A 22,721-nucleotide genomic window follows, 5' to 3' on the forward strand; every position below is an offset into this window, starting at 1 on the left:
AGCTGTTCCATATCCCTAATCATCTTTGTTGCCCTTCTCTGTAACTTTTCCATTTCTAATATAGACTTTTTGAGAGGAGATGACCAGAACGGCACACAGTATCCATAGTGTGGGATTTATAGAGTGGCATTATATTTTCTCTCTATTTATCTCCCCCTTTCCTAATGGTGAATAACATTCACTTAGATTTTTTGACTGCTGCTGCATGCTTAGCAGATGTTTTCTGAGAACTCTCTATGATGATTCCAAAGTCTCTTTCTTGAGTGGTAACAACTAATTTAGACTCCATAATTCAGTATGTAGAGTTGGGATTATGTTTTCTAATGTGCTTTATTGCTATCATTTGACTCTTAAGAGCCTAGGAGGGGATACTCCTCATAACCTCGTTGTGACACTGCACCCCATATTGCCCATGGTTGTACGATTATGATATAATTATGACATATGTGATGCATTTTGTACATGATATGTCTTGTCACGTGTCATTGGAAAAGTTAGGATGTGCTGAAATGGATTATCCTATTTGTGTGCATGTATTATTTTTGTAAATGAAGCTATGAATATTGACTATGTATCTGCATTTCAAGTTTAGTTACACGTGGGTGATGCACACCAGGCAAAATGCTTCCAATCTAGAAAGCTGGTGAAGGACCTATTCAAAGAAATGGACCATTAGGGGAAGCAATAGGCCTTAGGAGAAGCTCATCCCCAATCTGGTGAGAAAGCTCCATACAGCCAAAGGATAATGGCTCCTATGACTCAGCAGCACTTGTGCCGGCATGTGACCAGACCACATGACACTGAATTCCATTTTAGGTACCTGTATTTTTTCCATTAACATGACTGGGAACTGCTTTTGGAACAGAAGATTCCATCATCCGTTAAAACTATATATGGTGGTGTGTGACATCATTTAGTGGCTTCACCTCCCACAAAAGAGAACTTGGAATACCTGAGGAACAAAGACCAACCTGGGGGAAGTGCTGGTCCCAGTCTAGGATTTCTTGCCTCTCCATGGAAACTGGTGGACTGCTTGGATCACCAGCCAGGGTGAAAAACTGCTAATCCATATCCAATCTAATATTTTAGGCTTAGTATTGGGTTTTTAATCATTTGCTAGGTAATCTGCTTTAATCGGTTTACTATCACTTATAATCACTTAAACGCTGTCTTTCTGTAGTTAAACTTGGTTGTTTTTTTCCCTTTCACTAAACCAGTGTTCCTTTGAATGCAGTGTCTGGGGAAAATCTCAGCTTTGTTAACACATGCTTGTTCCATATACTTGCCACATTGAGGGGACAGCAAACTCCACTAATCGCCTTACATTGTACAGAACCCTGTGCAATTCAAGAGGAGCTGGGAAATTGGCTGGTCTCTGCTTTTTGTACTTGGGTGGCTTATGTAAGACTGTATGTAGCTCAATTTGGGTTTGTTGCTGTTTTTTTGGGTGATCGCAAGGCCTGGAGACATTGAAACACCAGGAAAGCGGGGTGAAAAAGGGATAGCCCAGCTGGATAGTTGACACTAAACTGGGAGGAGAGGTAGATATGCTGGAGGGTAGGGATAGGATACAGAGGGCCCTAGACAAATTAGATGACTGGGCCAAAATAAATCTGATGAGGTTCAACAAGGACAAGTGCAGAGTCCTGCACTTAGGATGGAAGAACCCCATGCACCGCTACAGACTAGGGACCGAATGGCTAGGCAGCAGTTCTGCAGAAAATGACCTAGGGGTTACAGTGGACGAGAAGCTGGATATGAGTCAACAGTGTGCCCTTGTTGCCAAGTCTTGTCTAGGGGACTAGAACACACGACTTCTGAGGAGAGGCTTAGGGAACTGGGATTGTTTAGTCTGCGGAAGAGAAGAATGAGGGGGGATTTGATAGCTGCTTTCAACTACCTGAAAGGGAGTTCCAAAGAGGATGGCTCTAGACTGTTCTCAATGGTAGCAGATGACAGAACGAGGAGTAATGGTATCAAGTTGCAGTGGGGGAGATTTAGGTTTGATATTAGGAAAAACTTTTTCACTCAGAGGGTGGTGAAACACTGCAATGCATTACCTACGGAGGTGGTGGAATCTACTTCCTTAGAAGTTTTTAAGGTCAGTCTTGACAAAGCCCTGGCTGGGATGATTTAGCTGGGATTGGTCCTGCTTTGAGCAGGGGGTTGGACTAGATGACCTCCTGAGGTCCCTTCAAACCCTGATATTCTATTATTCTAAGGATTCAGGAGTTTCCATGGCTCCCAGTTTGAAAACTTGGAGTGACAAAACATCAAACACATACCTTCTAGAGCCCAAATTTGTCCCTGTGACACATGTATGGGGGAGGAACTGTGTCCCAAAGAAAAGATCCAGGTATAGCAGTTGTTTGATTCCTTTACCACCACAACATGCCCCCAGCATGGCACACCTACCTAAAATACCACCACACTGAAATGGCTTCATGGCAATATTTCAGGGAATCTGCATGGCTGTTCACTTGCAAAATGTGGGATTCCACGTGAGATGAACTCCAGGTCATTTTGGCCCTGGGATGGAAGGAAGGAAGGAAGGAATCAAACAGTGAGTGGAGAATTCCCACTGTGTTAATTCTGACCCAGGATAGCACAACCTGTTTCTGCATTGATTTCTGAAAGATCAACACAGTAGTGACATTTGATTCTTATCTGATTTAGAGATTTGATGAATTATTAAAATGGTTGGGTGCTGCCAGACATGTATCCACCTCACAAAAGACATTGGCACATACTGTTGATGCCAGAATCCTGGAAGAAGGAAGACTTTTCCATGTCCTTTGGCTTGCAGCGATTCATGATCATGTCATTTGGTCTTCCCAGGGTAACAGAGACTTTTTGGACGCTAATGAAATGGACATTAGAAATTCATGTGTGGTGTGCAGCGGTATGCTGCTGCGATCAATAGAAAATGGGGTTTGGTCTCGTGGGAGCATTGCCACATAAAGTGCAGATGACAGTACGTTACACACTGAAAAGAAAGCCATCGTCAATTGCTAGGCTGAACAGTCTGCAAAGCTCAATTTGCCCTGACAATCTGAACCCCTGGGATCGGCAAATCATTTCTTCACTCCACTGCTGATGGAGCTGAGGGAATTGTCCGGGAGTCCTGGCCAACCTGAGAGTCTTCAGGGACTGTACAGGGAATCATAAAGGTTGCTGTTTGGCATGCCGAGTGTCAGACCTGTGAGATTCATATGATGATTCTCAGGGCTCCGCCTTCCTGCTGCCGTAAAGAGATTTCCAGTCTCTGCTGAGTGAGATTTTGGTGAGTTGACTTTTTCTGCATTAAAATTAGTGCTAAGGGCTCAGGAAGGGTTCAAGGATTCAATCCAAAAATCATCTGGGCAGGAATTCACCAGTACTGTGACTTGAAGTGTTCAGTATTGTCAGAAACACGAAAGGATTTACCTAATAAAACTGGAACTACAAATGTATAGGGAGTAGTTTAGTTACCAGAAGGTTCACAACAATATTGTTTTTTGGAATCCCCATCTTTCATATCCACTCTCAGAACACCACATAAACTGGGGATTTCCTTCAGACCTTTTTCAGCGCTATCGCTGAACCAAAAGCCATGATTTTCACAGCCAGGAGTTGAATGTTAAACACTGAGAGTGAAATCCTGGTCCCACTGAGATGAATAACAAAACTCCCAAAAGGGCCAGTGTTATACCCTAAATCCACATACAGAGACTTAAATGAATCGCCTGAATTTCACCAGCCACAAGGTTGCAATGACTTCCACTGGAGCTGTCCTGTGGCCGCTATGGATGGGGGAGCTCATTTGGACCAAAGAAGAACTGACAGGAAATATCAAACTCACAGGCTTAGAGGTTCGAAATAATGAGGATAAAACATTTTTGCAGGATGAGAGAGAGGTCTACATGCTGGTTCTGGAAAGGACGAGAAGCAGCAAAAGGCAGCAAAAGGAAAAGCATGCTTCTAACTTAGTGGAAACCAGGCAGTGTTGGAAATCTCACCGGGGTGATCTGGGAACACACAATGGGGGAGAGCAGGGGGACATGCAGTATCCAGATCACAGCGGTGTGGAGTCCTAAAATCAGGTGAAATGGGGAATGCACATCCTGCCTAATGCGCAGACCAAACAGGCGTAACAAGGCCTCCTGGGGCAGGGGGTGTCTCAGACTGTAATGTAACGTGGACTGCATTGAAGCAGAGTGTCTCTCACACCATCCCCCAACGGCAGCCTCAGGAAGGGGTGTCTGGGTTTCTAGCGGGCTGCCATACGTTAAAGCTTTGTGTTGTTTTGAGGCAGAGTTACTCACACTGGCTCCTTCTAGTCTCCATGTCTTCTCTCCCTCCCTCCTGGTCTGTCCCTCTCTCCTTCCATGGACAGGCTGAGCTGCTGCTGGGGTTCACTATGCCCCAGAAAGGCAGTTCAGGCTGATCTCCCCCTTTAACTTTAACCTCGTCTGAGGAGATATTTCTGGGAGCTGTCGCTGTGGGGTCTGGCCCCTGGTTTTGGTCCTGGGTGAGGGGTATCACGGTGTGGCAGGGCTGGAAGTTATGGGGTTGGGGGACCTACATGGACAAGTGGCCTGAATTGGGGGGTCGTGGGGCAGGGCGCAGGATGTATATGTGCAGGCGGGCAGTGCTAGGGTTTGTGGGGGCAGGCATGGGGTGTACCCGGACAGGCAGGCAGCACTGAGGGTTGTGGTGGCAGGGAGGGAGATCTACATGGAGAGGTGGACAGCGCTGGAGGTTATGGGTCAGGCAGAGGGTGTACAGGGACAGGTGAGTGGTATTGGGTGCCATGGTGTCACAGAGCGTCATGTACACGGACAGGTGGGAAGCACTGCGACATTAATTTTTTCTTTGTGATTGTTGGTCCAAGGCCAGTGCTGGGACCTTTTTTGGCCCTGAGTGCTTTTGCACAAGGTGTCAGGGGGTTTTGCCCTGGCAAGGCACAGAACTGCAGCCTGAGGGTCACAACCTTTACTCAGTTGTGTTTCCAACTCTTCTTTTTCTTATTATGTAACTTCAGACTTTTCATCGATGGAAAGAACCATTGATCTTTGTGTTACACTGCACCCCGTATTCTTCCTCATGATATTAATTTGATATGATTAGCATACTTATGATGCATTTCATGCAAGGCGAGTCCTGTAAGATGTCATTGGAAAAGATATGAAGTTCTGAATAAGATAATTCTATGTGTGTGCATGTATCGTTCTTGTATCTGAAGTTATGAATATTGACTACAGATCTGTATTTCAAATGTAGTTACACCTGGGTAACGCCCGCTAGGCAAGATGCTTTCAGCCTAGATAACTGTTAGGGATGGGCCTATTCAGGTCACTGAGCCATTAGGGAATACAATAGGCCTTAAGAGAAAGTTATGAGCCTTCCTGAGAACAGCGTATAACTAGAGGATAGTATTTCTACTTGTTTTTAGCAGACCGGGTGCATATTTTTTTAAGTGGCTTGTTTCTTGCTTTTGGGCTTCTGGGAGTGGCTGCTCCTTCCACCCCCCGCCCCCCCCCCCCCACCAGAGAGTCTTATTGGCTCCCGGATGCAAAATCACTCCAAAACCAAAAGAAAGAATCTGGAGACTGACAGTCCCCAGGGCCAATGGGGAGCGGCCCACTTTCCAGGTCAACCCAGTTTATAGGGCACTGCAGTTCAATGAGGGAAACAAGAGCCCAGGGGCGAGGGCCTGCCAGGGGGAGCTCAGTGACCTTGGGTTTGGGAAATTAATTGTGTTCCTTTCTCCCCTGAAAAAAGAAAAGGAGTACTCGTGGCACCTTAGAGACTAACCAATTTATTTGAGCATGAGCTTTCGTGAGCTACAGCTCACTTCATCGGATGCATACCGTGGAAACTGCAGCAGACTTTATATACACACAGAGAATATGAAACAATACCTCCTCCCACCCCAATGTCCTGCTGGTAATAACTTATCTAAAGTGATCATCAGGTTGGGCCATTTCCAGCACAAATCCAGGTTTTCTGCACAAATTTCTGCAGGAAATGGCCCAACTTGATTATCATGCACATTGTGTAAAGAGTTGTCACTTTGGATGGGCTATCACCAGCAGGAGAGTGAATTTGTGTGGGGGGGTGGAGGGTGAGAAAACCTGGATTTGTGCTGGAAATGGCCCAACCTGATGATCACTTTAGATAAGGTATTACCAGCAGGACAGTGGGGTGGGAGGAGGTATTGTTTCATATTCTCTGTGTGTATATAAAGCCTGCTGCAGTTTCCACGGTATGCATCCGATGAAGTGAGCTGTAGCTCACGAAAGCTCATGCTCAAATAAATTGGTTAGTCTCTAAGGTGCCACAAGTACTCCTATTCTTTTTGCGAATACAGACTAACACGGCTGTTACTCTGAAACCTTTCTCCCCTGAGAGTCATTGTCACCACCATGAGATTGATGCACGTGCTTGCTTTTGGCATGGCTTCTTGCGTTCATTCCCTGCTGTCAAGGTTCCTCCCCCACTCTGAACTCTAGGGTACAGATGTGGGGACCTGCATGAAAAACCTCCTAAGCTTATCTTTACCAGCTTAGGTCAAAACTTCCCCAAGGTACAAAATATTCCACCCGTTGTCCTTGGACAGGCCGCTACCACCACCAAACTAATACTGGTTACTGGGGAAGAGCTGTTTGGACGCATCCTTCCCCCCAAAATACTTCCCAAAACCTTGCACCCCACTTCCTGGACAAGGTTTGGTAAAAAGCCTCACCAATTTGCCTAGGTGACTACAGACCCAGACCCTTGGATCTTAAGAACAATGAACAATCCTCCCAACACTTGCACCCCCCCTTTCCTGGGAAATGTTGGATAAAAAGCCTCACCAATTTGCATAGGTGACCACAGACCCAAACCCTTGGATCTGAGAACAATGAAAAAGCATTCAGTTTCTTACAAGAAGACTTTTAATAAAAATAGAAGTAAATAGAAATGAAGAAATCCCCCCTGTAAAATCAGGATGGTAGATATCTTAAAGGGTAATTAGATTCAAAAACATAGAGAACCCCTCTAGGCAAAATGTTAAGTTACAAAAAAGATACACAGACAGAAATAGTTATTCTATTCAGCACAATTCTTTTCTCAGCCATTTAAAGAAATCATAATCTAACACATACCTAGCTAGATTACTTACTAAAAGTTCTAAGACTCCATTCCTGGTCTATCCCCGACAAAGACCAGCATATAGACAGACTATAGACAGACACACAGACCCCTTTGTTTCTCTCCCTCCTCCCAGCTTTTGAAAGTATCTTGTCTCCTCATTGGTCATTTTGGTCAGGTGCCAGCGAGGTTACCTTTAGCTTCTTAACCCTTTACAGGTGAGAGGAGCTTTCCCCTGGCCAAGAGGGATTTCAAAGGGGTTTACCTTCCCTTTATATTTATGACACCTGCAGTGCCTACCCTCCCTCCATGGGCTGCCTCCTGCCTGGACTACTAGCTACAGGGGGGTTGGTTGGTTTGGTACAGGGGTGGGTACAGATAACAGGAGGCTGGCCAGCTGCAAAGCAGCAGACTGCGATTTCCCTGCACTTGGCTGGCTGCTGGTAGTGCAGTGCCCGTGGTTTAATATATATATATATATATATATATATATATATATATATATATATATATATATATAATCATTATCATTATTATTTTATTATTATTAAAAGTTCATCTGTGGTTAGTGGTCTTTCCGGTGGTGCACATCTGGTGATGTTGTTGCCCCTGCAGCAGCGAGGGGATATCTGTTGCGGGGGATGCGAGGGGCAAGGGGGATGCAGCCTGGGGGGGGGGGGGGGGGTTGTGTGGGGGAGGGGGCAGGGGATGGCAAAGTTGGAGCGGGGGCTCCACAAGCCTGGTGGGGAAGTGGACTGCCACTGTGCCGCTGTTGTTGGTCAGAGACGCGGGGCATTTCTGGTGGTGCGGTACATCACCGGGATTGGGTCTTTTGGGGGTTGGTGGTATTATGACTGTAGTGGTGGTCGACCGGTGGTGCTATGGATGCAAAGGCATGCCAGGCAAAACGGGATTGGTTGTTTTGGGTGGCTTGGACTCCTTTTGAAAGGCAGCGTGGCTTATTTTTCTCGTGAGAGGCCTGGGACCAGGCCACATGAATCTGAACTCCATTTTGGGATGCCTGTACTTTTCTAAGTTTTGAAACAAAGGGCGCCCACCATAAGCTAAAGCTATATAAGGCAGGGAGAGACATCATGGGTGGTTCTTCACTCCTCACGTAAGGGGACTCTTGGAAACACCTGCAAAAAAAAAAAAAAGAGTGTGTGGAAACCTGAGAAACCCAAGCCGGAAAGCAAATGCAGGTTGTTCCTTGAGATTCTTCCAGACAGCTTGTATCATCAATCATGGTGAGAAACTGCTAATTCATAGTCAGTTTAACTTGTGTGTTAAACTTAGTTTGCATGTTTGATTATTTGCTAAGTACTCTACTTTGATCTGTTTGCTATCCCTTATAATAAGTTAAAATTTACCTTTTGTAGTTATTGAAACTTGTTATATGTTTTATTGTCCTCCCCACATTGAGGGAGGAACGAACTGGGTAACAAATTCACATTGGTCGGGGTTTGGACCAGGGCTGGATGGTACAGCTCTGGGGTTCTAGGCTAGGGAGCTGGTGGTTATTTTGGCTGTAGCCTCTCTGTTATTGGTTCATGCAGTGGCTGGTCAGAGAGCCTGCATGTATCTGCAGCTGGAAGGGTAGCTCCCTGTACAAATGCTGGTGGAGGAGTAGGAGTAGGAGCAGTTTGCAGTTTGTCCCAACAGGACATTGGGAGAGGGATCCCAGGTTGGTGAGTCAGAGGGATCAATTGTACCCGAGATCCAGGGGTCACATCCAAAATTGATTTTAAATTATCAGTGATGGGGAATCCACATATTCTTGGTAAATTGTTCAAATGGTTACTCTCACCATTTAAAAATGTACGCCTTATTCCCTGTCTGAATTTATTTAACTTCAGCTTCCAGCCATTGGATCATATTACTCCTCTGTACAGAGGCTGAAAAGCCTATTATTAAATATTTGTTCCCTGTGTAGGTACTTACAGACTGTTATCAAGTCATCCCTTAACCATCTTTCTTAAACAAAATAGATTGAGCTCTTTGAGTTTGTCAGTATAAGGCAGGTTTTCGAATCCTTTAATAATTCTTGTGACTCTTCTCTGGACCCTCTTCAATGTATCGACATCCATCTTTAATCACGGACACCAAACTGGACACAGGATTCCAACAGCAGGTGCACTAGTGCCCAATACAGAGTTAAAATAACGTCTCTAGTCTCCCTGAGATTCCCTTGGTTTCATCCAAGGATCACAGTGGCTCTTTTGGCCACAGGCTCACGCTGGGAGCTAAGTTTAGATAATTATGTCTTCACATCCCCAAATCATGTTCAGAGTCACTGAACTTCACACGAGAGTCCAGCATCATGTAAGCATCGCCTACATTCTTTGTCCTTAGATATAGATACCTACATGGCTATATTAGAACGCACATTGTTTGCTTCAACCTAGTTTACCAACCAATCCAGATTGCTCTGAATCAGTGACCTGTACACATTTTCTATGATCTCCCAGATGTGCAGGCCTGTATACCTAAATACCCAAATCCTTGTAGTTTCATGCCCTTTCTGTTGGGTGCTATTTCATGAAAATGTCTGTTTCCATCAGGGAAACTTGGCTCCTTTCCAACATAGGAATTGAATCATGAATCACACCTATGTTCCAGTGTCCTCTCTCTCTGACAGTGACGGCTCCAGGGGCTGTACAAGAAGGTGTAAGAAACCCAGCTGCAGGCTCATGTGGTGGGTGGTGATTTGGAATTCCTGACTGTATCACCCTGATGCCTAACAGCTACAGATAGGCTTGTCCCCTGAAATATGTGGGCCTAGGCTTCCCAAAATATTCATTAAGCTGTAGTTATTGAAACTGGATAGCTTCACTATCCATGTGTATGTCCAAACCCTCCTGATTCTTGATTAGCTCATGGCCTGAACTATCCTTTGTGGCAAGGAGTTCCTCAGTCTGAGGCACTGAGTGGAGAAAGCATTCTTTTTTACCTCTTTTGAATTTGCCACATTTCAGTTTAATTGAATGTATTTTTGATCTTTTGATATGAGACAGGGAGAACACATTCTCCATTTCCCCTCTACAAGTCAGTATTTTATAAACTTTTCCTATGTCCCCTCTTCTTCGATTCCTTTGTAAGGTAACAACCCCAGTCTTTTCAACCTCTATTCATATGAGTTTCACCGGGCCCTTGATCATTCTAGTTGCCTTTGCCTGAACACCTCTAGTTTTGCAATATTCTGTGTGAGAAGGGTGCCCAGTACTACACAGAGGAGTCCATAGGAGGGAGAAACATTGACTGACAGACCTCATGGCAATGAATTTTCTGTATGATTCCATATCCCATTTCTTCTGGATCCGAATGTTTTGCTTAGTTTCTGTCCATGCTTTCACTGTGAGCAGAGTTTCACAGAGTTTCACAGAGCTCTGTACCTTCATGCCCAGATCCCTGTCCTGAGTGCATACATTTAAATTAGAACCTTCTAAGGTGTTTGAGGAGTTCAATATTTTCCCTCCAATGAGCATATAAGTTGCAGTTATTGACATGGAAATTCATCTGTCATTGTGACATCCATTCATCTGACTTGATTAGCTCCTTCTGTGGAGTTCTTCGGACTTGACTATGACCTAAATAATCTGGTGCCATCTGTAAATGTTGCCACCTCACTGCTCAGCCCCCTTTCTAGATTCATAATAACTATTTGTTATAACGTGTTTAAAGACCCTCACTGTGTTTCTTTTGATTCACAGGAACACTGAGCATTTCGGAGCCTGATCGACGCATCAACCACCTTATGGCAGCTTTCAACCTCTCCCCCTCTGCCCCTTCAACATTCATCCTTGCCGGCATCTCTGGCCTGGAAGCTGCTCACATGTGGATATCCATTCCTTTCTCTGTGTTCTACATTGTCTGCCTGTTGGGAAATTGCATGGTTCTGTTTGTTGTAGGCAAAGAGCAGACCCTGCACAAGCCGATGTACCTGCTGCTCTGCATGTTGGCGCTTACAGACATTGCCACGTCTACCTCAGTCGTGCCGAAAGCCCTGTGTATATTTTGGTCCAATTTGAGAGGCATTACTGTGGGTGGCTGCCTCACCCAGATGTTCTTCCTTCATGCAGTTTCTGTTATGCAGTCAGCCATCCTCGTGACAATGGCCTTCGATCGCTACATTGCCATATGTAAACCTCTGAGATACACCACCATCCTCACCAACGCACGGATAGCTAAGCTCGGGCTTTTGGGTTTGATAAGAACTGTTCTCTTCGTCCTGCCCCTGCCCCTGCTCCTGAGCAGGCAGCCGTTCTGTGCCAACCACATTATCCCCCATACCTACTGCGAGCACATGGCTGTGGCAAAGATGTCCTGTGGGGATATCACAGTCAACAGGACGTATGGCTTGGTGGTCACATTTATAGTCTTAGGGTTAGACCTGTGGCTCGTTGTCTTCTCATATAGTCTGATCACCAGAGCCATCCTCAGAATCTCCTCCAAGAAAGCTCATCGGAAAGCACTCAACACCTGCACAGCCCACATCTGTGTCATGCTGATGTCTTGTACTTTCTTCCTCTTCTCCACTGTAACACACCGCTTCGGTCAGGGCATTGCTCCCCACGTTCACATCATCTTAGCCAACCTCCACTTCCTTGTCCCCCCCATGCTCAACCCAATCATTTATGGGGTCAAAACCAAAGAGCTTCGTGACAAAGTGAGCAAATACACCTGCAGAAGATGATTGCTGGGGGCACTGACTTTAAACCTGTATGAAAAGATTGGGAAGAGATATCTCCTTGTTAATCAAGGTTGCTCTCTCCCAATTTGGCTGAGCTCAAAATTGTGCAATTTCATAGTCTGACAAATTCCTCACATGTAATGTCTTATCACTCCATCACCAAGCACTGCTTACAACCTTCCATGACTGTCTCTTGGCGTTTCCATGACTTCCATACTAAGAGAATATACTGCAGCTTTCTGATTTAAGGTGTTCTTCTATTACACCCTGTGTGAACATGATTCTTGATCAGTTCGACCAACTAAAGCTGCACTTTCAGATAGCCAAAGAAAAGAAATAAACTACAGTGTTGAACTTATTTATCACACGTGCAATGATCCAGTGACTAAAATGTTCCTGAGTTTTCCATGCCCAATACTTTAGGAAGCCTGGAGGACAAACCAAATGTTTCTATTGGAAAGTACTAATAGAAGAAAGCTGCTGCAGGAAATGAGGATATCCTACAGAGCTTATTGTTGAGCGTTGTGAAACTGTGTTTTGGAGAACTGAACGTTGTTACCCTGAGGGGTGTGTACCCAAGAATGTGATCAAGCCAGTAGTAACCGTATGATGTGCACTCAGCCATTATGATTTACTAAAATAAACACCACATAGCTAAGGGTTAATTGGAAAGTAGGTTTTTAAATTCAAGGTCAAAATCTAGCTGTCAGTTTCTGCTCATCAGAATGGGAGGAGTGGGCAGACTAGTAAATGAGTGATAATGAAAGAAGATAAGTGGATTAAAACCTTGGATCTAGATGCCTCTGATATTTTTATTGAAAGTTTGGAAAAGTGATGATTGAGTAGGGGTCACTATGACCTATATGTTTTGTAGAAGTTATAAAAATTTGCAAATACAGTGTACTTTGGAGCAGTCCTCTAAAGACATCTTGAGAGTCATTTTTCCTGACACCCTTTCTCCACAGCAGGTGAGCAACCAGCCACTGTATTGGAATGAGGTGGACGAGGGGGATGAGGTGGACGAGGCTTTCTTCCTGCAACTCACGGAAGTTACTAGAATACAGGCCCTGGTTCTCGTGGGTGACTGCAATCACCCTGATATCTGCTGGGAGAGCAATACAGCGGTGCACAGACAATCCAGGAAGTTTTTGGAAAGGGTAGGGGACAATTTCCTGGTGCAGGTGCTGGAGGAACCAACTAGGGGCAGAGCTGTTCTTGACCTGCTGCTCACAAACCGGGAAGAATTAGTAGGGGAAGCTGAAGTGGATGGGAACCTGGGAGGCAGTGACCATGAGATGGTCGAGTTCAGGATCCTGACACAGGGAAGAAAGGAGAGCAGCAGAATACGGACGCTGGACTTTAGAAAAGCAGACTTTGACTCCCTCAGGGAACTGATGGGCAGGATCCCCTGGGAGAATAACATGAGGGGGAAAGGAGTCCAGGAGAGCTGGCTGTATTTTAAAGAATCCTTATTGAGGTTACAGGGACAAACCATCCCGATGTATAGAAAGAATAGTAAATATGGCAGACGACCAGCTTGGCTTAACAGTGAAATCCTTGCTGATCTTAACCACAAAAAAGAAGCTTACAAGAAGTGGAAGATTGGACAAATGACCAGGGAGGAGTATAAAAATATTGCTCGGGGATGCAGGAGTGTAATCAGGAAGGCCAAATCCCACCTGGAGTTGCAGATAGCAAGAGATGTTAAGAGTAACAAGAAGGGTTTCTTCAGGTATGTTAGCAACAAGAAGAAAGTCAAGGAAAGTGTGGGCCCCTTACTGAATGAGGGAGGCAACCTAGTGACAGAGGATGTGGAAAAAGCTAATGTACTCAGTGCTTTTTTTGCCTCTGTCTTCACGAACAAGGTCAGCTCCTAGACTACTGCACTGGGCAGCACAGCATGGGGAGGAGGTGACCAGCCCTCTGTGGAGAAAGAAGTGGTTCGGGACTATTCAGAAAAGCTGGACGAGCACAAGTCCACGGGCCGGATGCGCTGCATCCAAGGGTGCTAAAGGAGTTAGCGGACGTAATAGCACAGAATTTCAAAATCATGGAGCACGTCCTCAAGGAATCAATGGCAGCAGATGACAGAACGAGGAGTAATGGTCTCAAGTTGCAGTGGGGGAAGTTTAGGTTGGATATTAAGAAAAAATGTTTTCACTAGGAGGATGGTGAAGCACTGGAATGTGTTACCTAGAGAGGTGGTGGAATCTCCTTTCTTGGAAGTTTTTAAGGTCAGGCTTGACAAAGCCCTGGCTGGGATGATTTAGTTGGGGACTGGTCCTGCTCTGAGCAGGGGGTTGGACTAGATGACCTCTTGAGGTCCCTTCCAACCCTGATATTCTATGATTCTACAGTACATACATAAATGGGGAGAAACAACAATCTTAATGGTTTAATAGATGGGGAGGAAAGAATGGAATAAATTGGTCACAAATTAAGTTAAATAATTGCTTGTCCAAGGTAAATATTTGAATGTGTCCCTCCCCAATGGCCATGGAGGAGCAGACTCAATGGTTTGTTGCAAGAAGGGGTCAAATAGTTGTAAAGTGTATGGGTATGTAGTTTTGTTTTGGGAATGTACACAGTTCTGTAATATTACATTTGGGGATAGAGTTGCACCAGCGTCTGGACAAACCACACACATCTACACGCTGTCATTGGCACTATGGTGCATAAATGGATCTGTGGAACTCATTCCTGTGAACAATCACACCAGCGCATACAGTTTCTACCTCGCTCGTCCAGCACTTTTGGGACTTGACCAGTCCCGAACCAGGGAATTTGCAGGACAAGGAGAGGTCTGGTCAAAGCCGGCCCCTCTGCTGCTGCCAGCTGCGGGTCTCCACGGCAGTGGCAGCAGAGTGGCCGGCATTGACAGAGCGGGGACAGGGTAGCGTTCAGGAGAAGAAGCAGGGCAGCTGCAGAGCCCCGTGGCTGGCAATGGTATTTGGGGGAAGGGGTTCTCCTGCCCGCCGGGCTGTGCTCCTGGTCCCTGGGCTTCCTCCTCCGAGCACCCCCAGTCCCCGCACCTCCCGCTCCCTCCCTGAGCTTGAATGCTGCATGCGGCACTCCAGAAGCTCTGGGAGGGCGGGGAGGAATTGCTAAGGACAGGTCTGCCGGCTTTTCCCCATAAGTCCTCCAGCCCCGGAACACCCACAGGGTCGCAAAGGATACCAGAAAATGGATGTTGCCAGACTAGGGAAGTCCGGATTAAAGAGGTACAACCTGTACATACCAAGTCATGGAGCTGTTTTGTACAATACCCCCTTTCTCTGTGGACACATTTACAATATATTCTCCAGAATGTGTTTAAAGAATCAGAACGCTCTTCAAGGAGGAGAAGCCGTGCTTCTGGTGGGGGCCCAAATGCTGGACAGTATTACAACGGTAGGGACCCTCATTGCTACTGTGTAGCATTTTGGGTGTAGGCCTATTGCGATGTATACTAATCATGCAAAGTGGTTAAGGGGGGCACAGACCCATAATGCACAACCAATAATGAGAACACATAAAGCAATGTAGGCCCTCCACCACAGTGTAACTGCAACCCAGCCCCAACCTTCTCAAGCCCATTGCTATGGGAAGTCTGAACACGAATTGGAATCCTTGTGGTATGCCTGTACAAGGGAAGCTGCAGAGCATCATACCACACAGGGGCAGGGGCACAATGGAGTATCGACACATTCCATCTTTTTCCCGGGACACCTGGGCTGGAGGGTCCAAGAAAAAAAAAGGAAAAAAGGGGGTAGGAGTAGGAGTGTTAGGAGTGCTAGTGATCACGTAGGATTCAGGCCTTTAGTTTTGCCTCAGATAGAATTTTGGGTCTTGTTTGCCCGTTTCAAATTTGATACTCTTATATCTAGTTATTATTACGCCAATGAGTGTGAACAAAGAACAAAAACATTGTCTGTGTGGTTTATGCCTCGCCAGATACATTTATTAGTGTAATGCTAAGGACAGGGAAGGTTGGGACTCTGGGAAACAAGGTGTCAGATTTATGGTACACGTGCTTGCTGGGAACTAACTCCAACAAAGAGTGCATTGCCTGTATTTCATACTTCTGGTCTCCTGCTTTCTGTCTTCATGACAAGATCCAGGTGAGAGGGTGAAGGGAAAGCCCTCTAACCCCCGATGTCTACTGTTTTTACTTGGGTGGCTTAGGTAAGCCCTCAGAAAATGCCTTTTGAGTGTCTGGAATCATCTGCTGTCAAGTTGGGTGATACCAGGGCCTGGAGAGGCTGAATCACCAGCAAAGAAGTGTGAAAAAGGGCCAACCCAGCTGGGAGGTTAGAGGGGTACAGCAGTTCCCACTGCACCCAGACTGCACCCCAGGGGTGACAACCTCTAACATTCATATTCTCCCAAGAAAGAATTAGGCCCCCAGGCACCTGTGACACAAGCATGGGGGACGGACTGTAGCCCAAATATAATATACGCATGGAGCAGTTGTTTGATTCCTTTACCACTGTGTTCTCACCCCAGCAGGGCACATCTACTTAAAATACCATCACACTGAAATGACCCCAGGGCGTCAGAGTAGGGAAACACCATGGCTGTACCCTTGTTCAGTGTGGTGTTCCTTGTATTGGTGACGGAATCACACAGTGAGAGGAGAAGCCCCACACTACTACTTCGGACACACAATAGCACAACCCACGATAGCACAATAGCAGTTCTGAGGAACTACAGACCGTCCAGCCTCACCACAATCACTGGAAAAATGATGGAGTAGGTCCTCAAGGAATTCATTTTGAAGCACTTTTAGCTCAGGCAGTAGAGCAGATTCATTTCTCTCTCTCTCTCTCTCTCTCTCTCTCTCTCTCTCTCTCTCTCTAGGTGGGCTTGGTGCCACTAGATGGGAGAGAACACCACACCCAGGAGGTTTGTGGTTTACATTATGACTCTACAACTGCATGTTACAAGGCCACATATATCTGGACTCCATCTTGGGGACTCTGTATTTTTCCAACAAAGTGGTCTGAGAACCAAGTTTTGAAACAAAGGGTTCCTGCCATATGCTACAGCTATATAAGGCAGGGAGTGACATCATCTGTGGTTTTTCATTCCCCACACAAGAGGATGCCTCAAAACATCTGAGGAAAAAGACTGAACTGGGGAAAATGCTGGACCTAGACTAAAGGGATTTCTAGTTTGTGTATGGAAACCTGAGAAACCCACACTGCAAAGCACATGCAGCTTGTGGCATTTGAATCTACTGGCCTGCTTGAATTATCAAGCAGGGTAAGAAACTGCTAATTCATAGTCATTCTAACTAGTGTGTTTGTATTAGTTTCCACTTTTGTTTATTTGCTTGGAAATCTGCTTGGATCTGTTTGCAATCCCTTATAATCCCTTAAAATCTATCTTTTTAGTTAATTACATTTATTTTATGTTTTAATCTAAACCCAGTAGGCCTTTAAGTGAAGTGTCTGGCTGGGGGGATCTCAGGTTGGTTACCACAGGTGTGCATTGTCCTCCTCACATTTTATCTTCAAGTTCAGCCAAAGGATCACATTACACCTCTGTATGATAGGCCGAAAAGTCTATTATTAAGTATCTGTTCATCATGTAGGTACTTATAGACTATTTTCAAGTCACCCCATAACCACCTTTTTTAAACTAAATAGATTGAGATCTTTGAGATTGTCACGATAAGGCAGGTTTTCTAATCTTTTACTAATTCTTGTGACTCTTCTCTGAACCTCTTCAATGTACCAACATCCATTTTTAATCATGGACACCAGAACTGGGCACAGGATTCCAGTTGCAGTCTCACCAATACCAAATACGGAGGTAAAGTAACTTTTCTATCTCTCTTTGAGATTCCCCTGGATATCATCCAAGGATCACAGTGACTCTTTTGGACACCAATTCAAAGTGGGAGTTCATATTTAGCTAATTATAACTTCAAGCCCCCGAATCTTGTTCAGAGTCATTGCACTTCCCATGAGAGTCCCCCATCGTGTAAACATTGCCTGCATTCTTTGTTCCTATATGTAGATGTCTACATGGCTATATAGGAACACACATTGATTGATTAAACCAAGTTTAACAACCAATTGAGATTTCTCTGAATCAGTGACTTGTCCTGTTCATTATCTACAGTCCCGTAATTTTCATTAGATCTGCAAACTTCCTCAGTATTCAGACATGAGAAGGGACTCTGCTTATACTTTTCACTTAACATCTTGATTAGGTTGTGGCCTCAACTACCTCATGTAGTACGGAGTTCCTCAGTCTAATTAGGCATTGAGTGCAGAAAGAATTCTTTTTTATATGTTTTGAATTTGCCACGTTTCAGTTTAATTCAATGTCCCCTTGATCTTCTTGTGTTATGAGACAGGGAGAACACATTCTCGATCAATTCTCTACCAGTAGGTAATTTATAGACTTTTCTCATGACCCGTCTAATTCATCTCCTTGTAAGGTGTCAACATTCCTTCCCCACTCTGAACTCTAGGGTACAGATGTGGGGACCTGCATGAAAACCCCCTAAGCTTATTTTTACCAGCTTAGGTTGAAACTTCCCCAAGGTACAAACTATTTTACCTTTTGTCCCTGGTCTTTATTGCTGGCACCACCAAGCGTCTAACAAAAATAACAGGGAAAGAGCCCACTTGGAAACGTCTGTCCATCCCCCCCCCCAGCCCTACACCCCCTTTCCTGGGGAAGGCTTGATAAAAATCCTCACCAATTTGCATAGGTGAACACAGACCCAAACCCTTGGATCTTAAGAACGATGAAAAAGCAATCAGGTTCTTAAAAGAAGAATTTTAATTGAGGAAAAAGTAAAAGAATCACCTCTGTAAAATCAGGATGGTAAATATCTTATAGGGTAATCAGATTCAAAACACAGAGAATCCCTCTAGGCAAAACTTTAAGTTACAAAAAGACACAAAAACAGGAATATACATTCCATTCAGCACAACTTATTTTATCAGCCATTTAAACAAAGCAGAATTTAATACCTATCTAACTAGATTGCTTACTGACTTTTTACAGGAGTTCTGACCCGCATTCCTGCTCTGGTCCCGGCAAAAGCAACACACAGACAGAGAGAACCCTTTGTGTCCCCCCTGCCCCAGCTCCAGCTTTGAAAGTATCTTGTCTCCTCATTGGTCATTTTGGTCAGGTGCCAGCAAGGTTCTCTTAGCTTCTTAACCCTTTACAAATGAAAGGGTGTTTTTCCTCTGGCCAGGAGGGATTTAAAGGTGTTTACCCTTCCCTTTATATTTATGACATAAGGTAACAATCCCAGTCTTTTCAACCTCTCTCCATTTGAGAGTTTCTCCAGGCCCTTGATCATTCTCATTGCCCTTCCATGAAACTCTCTAGCTCTGTTATATCCTGTGTGAAAAGGGTCCACAGGAGGGTGAAACATCAACTGCCGGTTCTGATGGTATTGTATTTTCTGTATGATTCCCCATCCCACTCCTCCTGGATCCAAATGTTTTTCTTTTTTTCTCTCCATGTTTGCACTTTGAACAGGGTTTCACAGAGCTGTGTACCATGCTGCCCAGGACCCTGGCCTGAGTTCATACCATTAGATTAGAACATTTTTGGTGTTTGAACAGTTCAAGTTTTTGCCTCCAATGGGAATACACCACATTGAACTTCATCTGACATCATGCTGCCCATTCACCTGGCTTGGTTAGCTCCCTCTGAGAACTTCTCTGGAGTTGACTATGACCAAAATAATGTGGTGCCATCTATAAATGTTGCCACCTCACTGCTCATCCCCCTTTCTGGATTGTAAATGACTATAAAATATTTGCCAAACCATTTTAATAAAGTGTATAACCTTTCTCACTGTGCTTCTCTCCCTTTACAGGCACCTTGAGCATTTCTGAAGCTAATTTAACACATCAACCACGTCATGACAGCTTTCAACATCACCACCTCTGACCCTTCAACACTTATTTGAATGGGGATCCCCAGTATGGAAGCTCCACACATCTGGATTTCCATCCCTTTCTTTGTGTTCTACATTATTGACCTGTTGGGAAATTTCACGCTTGTGATTGTTGTCGGCAAAGAGCAGACCCTGCACAAGCCAATGTACCTGCTGCTCTGCATTCTGGCACTCACAAAGATCAACACATCTACCTCCATTATGCTGAATGCACTGTGTATATTTGGTTCAATTTCAAAGGGATTACTGTGGGTGGTTGCCTCACTCAGATGTTCTTCATTCACATGGGTTGTATGATGCACTCAGCTATCCTTGTGACAATGGCCTTTGATCACTTTGTCATATGTAATCCTCTGAGATATGCCACCATCCTCACCAATCCATGAATAGCTAAGCTAGGGATAGCGTGTTTGATAAGAGGTGTTCTCTTCATTCTGCCCATGCCCCTGCTCCTGAGCAGACAGCAATTCTGTGCCAACCACATTATTCCTCATGCGTAGTGCGACCACATGGCTGTGGCGAAGATGTTGTGTGGGGACATCACAGTCAACAGGATGTACGGCTTGGTGATAGCATTTGTTGTCATAGTGTTAGACCTTACTCTCATTGCCCTGTCCTACAGTCTGATCATCAGAGCTGTCCTCAGAATCTCCTCCAAGGAAGCCCACCAGAAACTCCTTAACACTCGCACAGCCCATATATGTGTGATACTGATGGCATATCCTCTCTTCCTCTTCTGCACTCTGACATAGCGATTTGGTCAGGGCACTGCTCCTCAAGTTCACATCATCTTGGCCAACCTCTATTTCCTCCTCCTCCTCATGTTCAACCCTATCATTTATGGCATCAAAACAAAAGAGCATTGTGACAAAGTGAGCAAATACACCAGTAGAATGTGCTAGTCTAGGGCCATTGACTTTAAACCTTCCTGACAAGAGGAGGAAAGAATACTGCCTCATCAGTCAAGGGCGCTCTGTCCCAGTTTCAGAGCTCATCTTTGTGGAGAGAGTCTGAGACGCTCCTCACACCTAACATCTTATCACTCCATCACCAAGCACTGCTCTCTCCATTGCTGAGTTCCCTCTCTGAGACCATCACCTGATGTATTTCAGCACTACCCTTCAGCCCCCACCTACCCTGTAACTCAGCCTTTCCTTGACTTCCACACCAAGAGAATATAGTGGCGCTTTCTGATCATAGAATCATAGAGTATCAGGGTTGGAAGGGACCTCAGGAGGTCATCTAGTCCAACCCCTTGCTCAAAGCAGGACCAATCCCCAACTAAATCATCCCCGCCAGGGCTTTGTCAAGCCTGACCTTAAAAATATCTAAGGAAGGAGAGTCCACCACCTCCCTAGGTAACCCATTCCAGTGTTTCACCACCCTCCTAGTGAAAAAGTTTTTTTCTTAATATCCAACCTAAACCTCCCCCACTGCAACTTGAGATGCAAGATGGCTTTCCTTTTGACCCTGTGTGAACATGGTTCTTGATCAGATTGATGAACTACAGCTATGCTTTCTGGTTGCCAAAGACAAAGAAAGCAACTACAATGATGAACAAAGCACCATATAGACCATCCATGACAGGTGTTTATCTAACCTGCTCTTAAAAATCTCCAATGATGGAGATTCCACAACCATCCTAGGCAATTGATTCCAGTGGTTAACCACCCTGAAAGTTAGAAAGTTTTTTTTTTTCCCAATGTCCAACCTAAACCTCTCTTGCCCTACCATCAGATGTTAAGAAGAATATTTTTTTCTCTCTGCTCCTTTTAACAAGCTTTTAGGTACTTGAAAACTGTTATCAGGTCCTCTCTCAGTCTTCTCTTTTCCAGACTAAACAAACCCAATTCTTCCAATCTTCCCTCATAGGTTATATTTTCTAAACCTTTAATAATTTTTGTTGTTCTTCTCTGGACTTTCTCCAATTTGTCCACATCTTTCCTGCAATGTTGTGCCCAGAGCTGGAAACAATACTCCAGTTCAGGCCTAATCAGCGCGGAGTAGAATTCCATCCCAGAATTATGTTTGCTTTTATAAGGGTTGTAGTTGGGTCCCCAGGGGTTGGGTAGCTAGTGGCTAGATCACTGAGAAGGTTGAGTGGAAAGGGGGGAAGGCTGCCCCCACTTTTCCCTTTGTTCCTGGCCCAGGAACTGTGAGATACTCCCTATTCATATCCTTAAATTTGGGACATGGCCCCAAGAATCCAGGTTCCCCTTAGTTGGGGTCTCTCGATAGGTTCCCCCTTGTTACCTAGAGTGGTAGGAATGGGGGCTTACTTGCTCCCATGGCTGCTGGGCTGGCAGGCTCTGGTTCGTGTCCTCAGATCACCAAGACAAGCTCCTGCCTCCTCACTAGTTAGATCCTGACTGAGCCAGGCTCTTTCCCTTTCTCCCGCCTCCAGGCCTGGCACTGGTTTCAGGTAAAGTGGGGCAGGGCTAGGTGGGCCCAGAGGCTTTCTTTAATCCTTGAGGTGCCTGGCCATCCTTTCCCTGCTCCCTCACTCCCATGACCCCTTTTAGGTTCTGTCCCCACAAACTGTGCTTCCCCCTCCCGGGAGAAGAAGTCTGCATTTACATGGGTTCTCCTGGCCTGGTATTAGACTCAGAAGGAGAAGGGATGGAGGGAAAGGTACCACCTCCTGATTCTGGGATTTGCATCCTTCATACTATGCAGCCATCAGATGGGGATGTGGCCCGTGACTAGGTTAAAGTGGGTGCCCTGGAGGTAATAGCGGAGTGAATCCACAGCCCACTTCACTGCCAACACTTCCTTCTCAATCACAGAATAGGCCTTCTCCCTTGGGAACAGCTTCCTATTGATGTACAGGAAGGGGTGTTCGTTACCTCCTGGGTTAGAACAGCTTCTAGGCCCATGCTGAAGGCATCTGTTTGAAGCAAGAACTCGTTTGTGAAGTCGGGGCTATTCAACACAAGCTCCTGACAGAGCTTGGCCTTTAGGGTTTGGAAAACCTCCTCACAGGCTTTGATCCACTGGATT

At 45.3% G+C, this 22,721-nt stretch overlaps 1 protein-coding gene and 1 pseudogene across 1 annotated transcript; both read left to right on the plus strand.

Moving 5' to 3' along the window:
* The first annotated feature begins 10,316 nt into the window (after positions 1-10,316).
* LOC140916794 (olfactory receptor 52P1-like) lies at positions 10,317-11,809 on the plus strand. The gene is made up of 2 exons (XM_073358697.1): positions 10,317-10,369; positions 10,825-11,809. Exon 2 carries the CDS (start codon positions 10,871-10,873, stop codon positions 11,807-11,809), a length of 939 nt encoding a protein of 312 aa, XP_073214798.1. The 5' UTR covers positions 10,317-10,369; positions 10,825-10,870.
* Positions 11,810-15,892: 4,083 nt separating this feature from the next.
* Positions 15,893-21,294, plus strand: LOC140905571 (olfactory receptor 52P1-like; annotated as a pseudogene).
* Positions 21,295-22,721: the final 1,427 nt, after the last annotated feature.

This window comes from Lepidochelys kempii, chromosome 1 (genome assembly GCF_965140265.1).
Source record: "Lepidochelys kempii isolate rLepKem1 chromosome 1, rLepKem1.hap2, whole genome shotgun sequence".
Classification (NCBI taxonomy): domain Eukaryota; kingdom Metazoa; phylum Chordata; order Testudines; family Cheloniidae; genus Lepidochelys; species Lepidochelys kempii.

Coding starts and splice junctions, on each gene's coding strand:
- LOC140916794 (XM_073358697.1), top strand. CDS start 10,871: ATGGCAGCTTTCAACCTCTCCCCCTCTGCCCCTTCAACATTCATCCTT.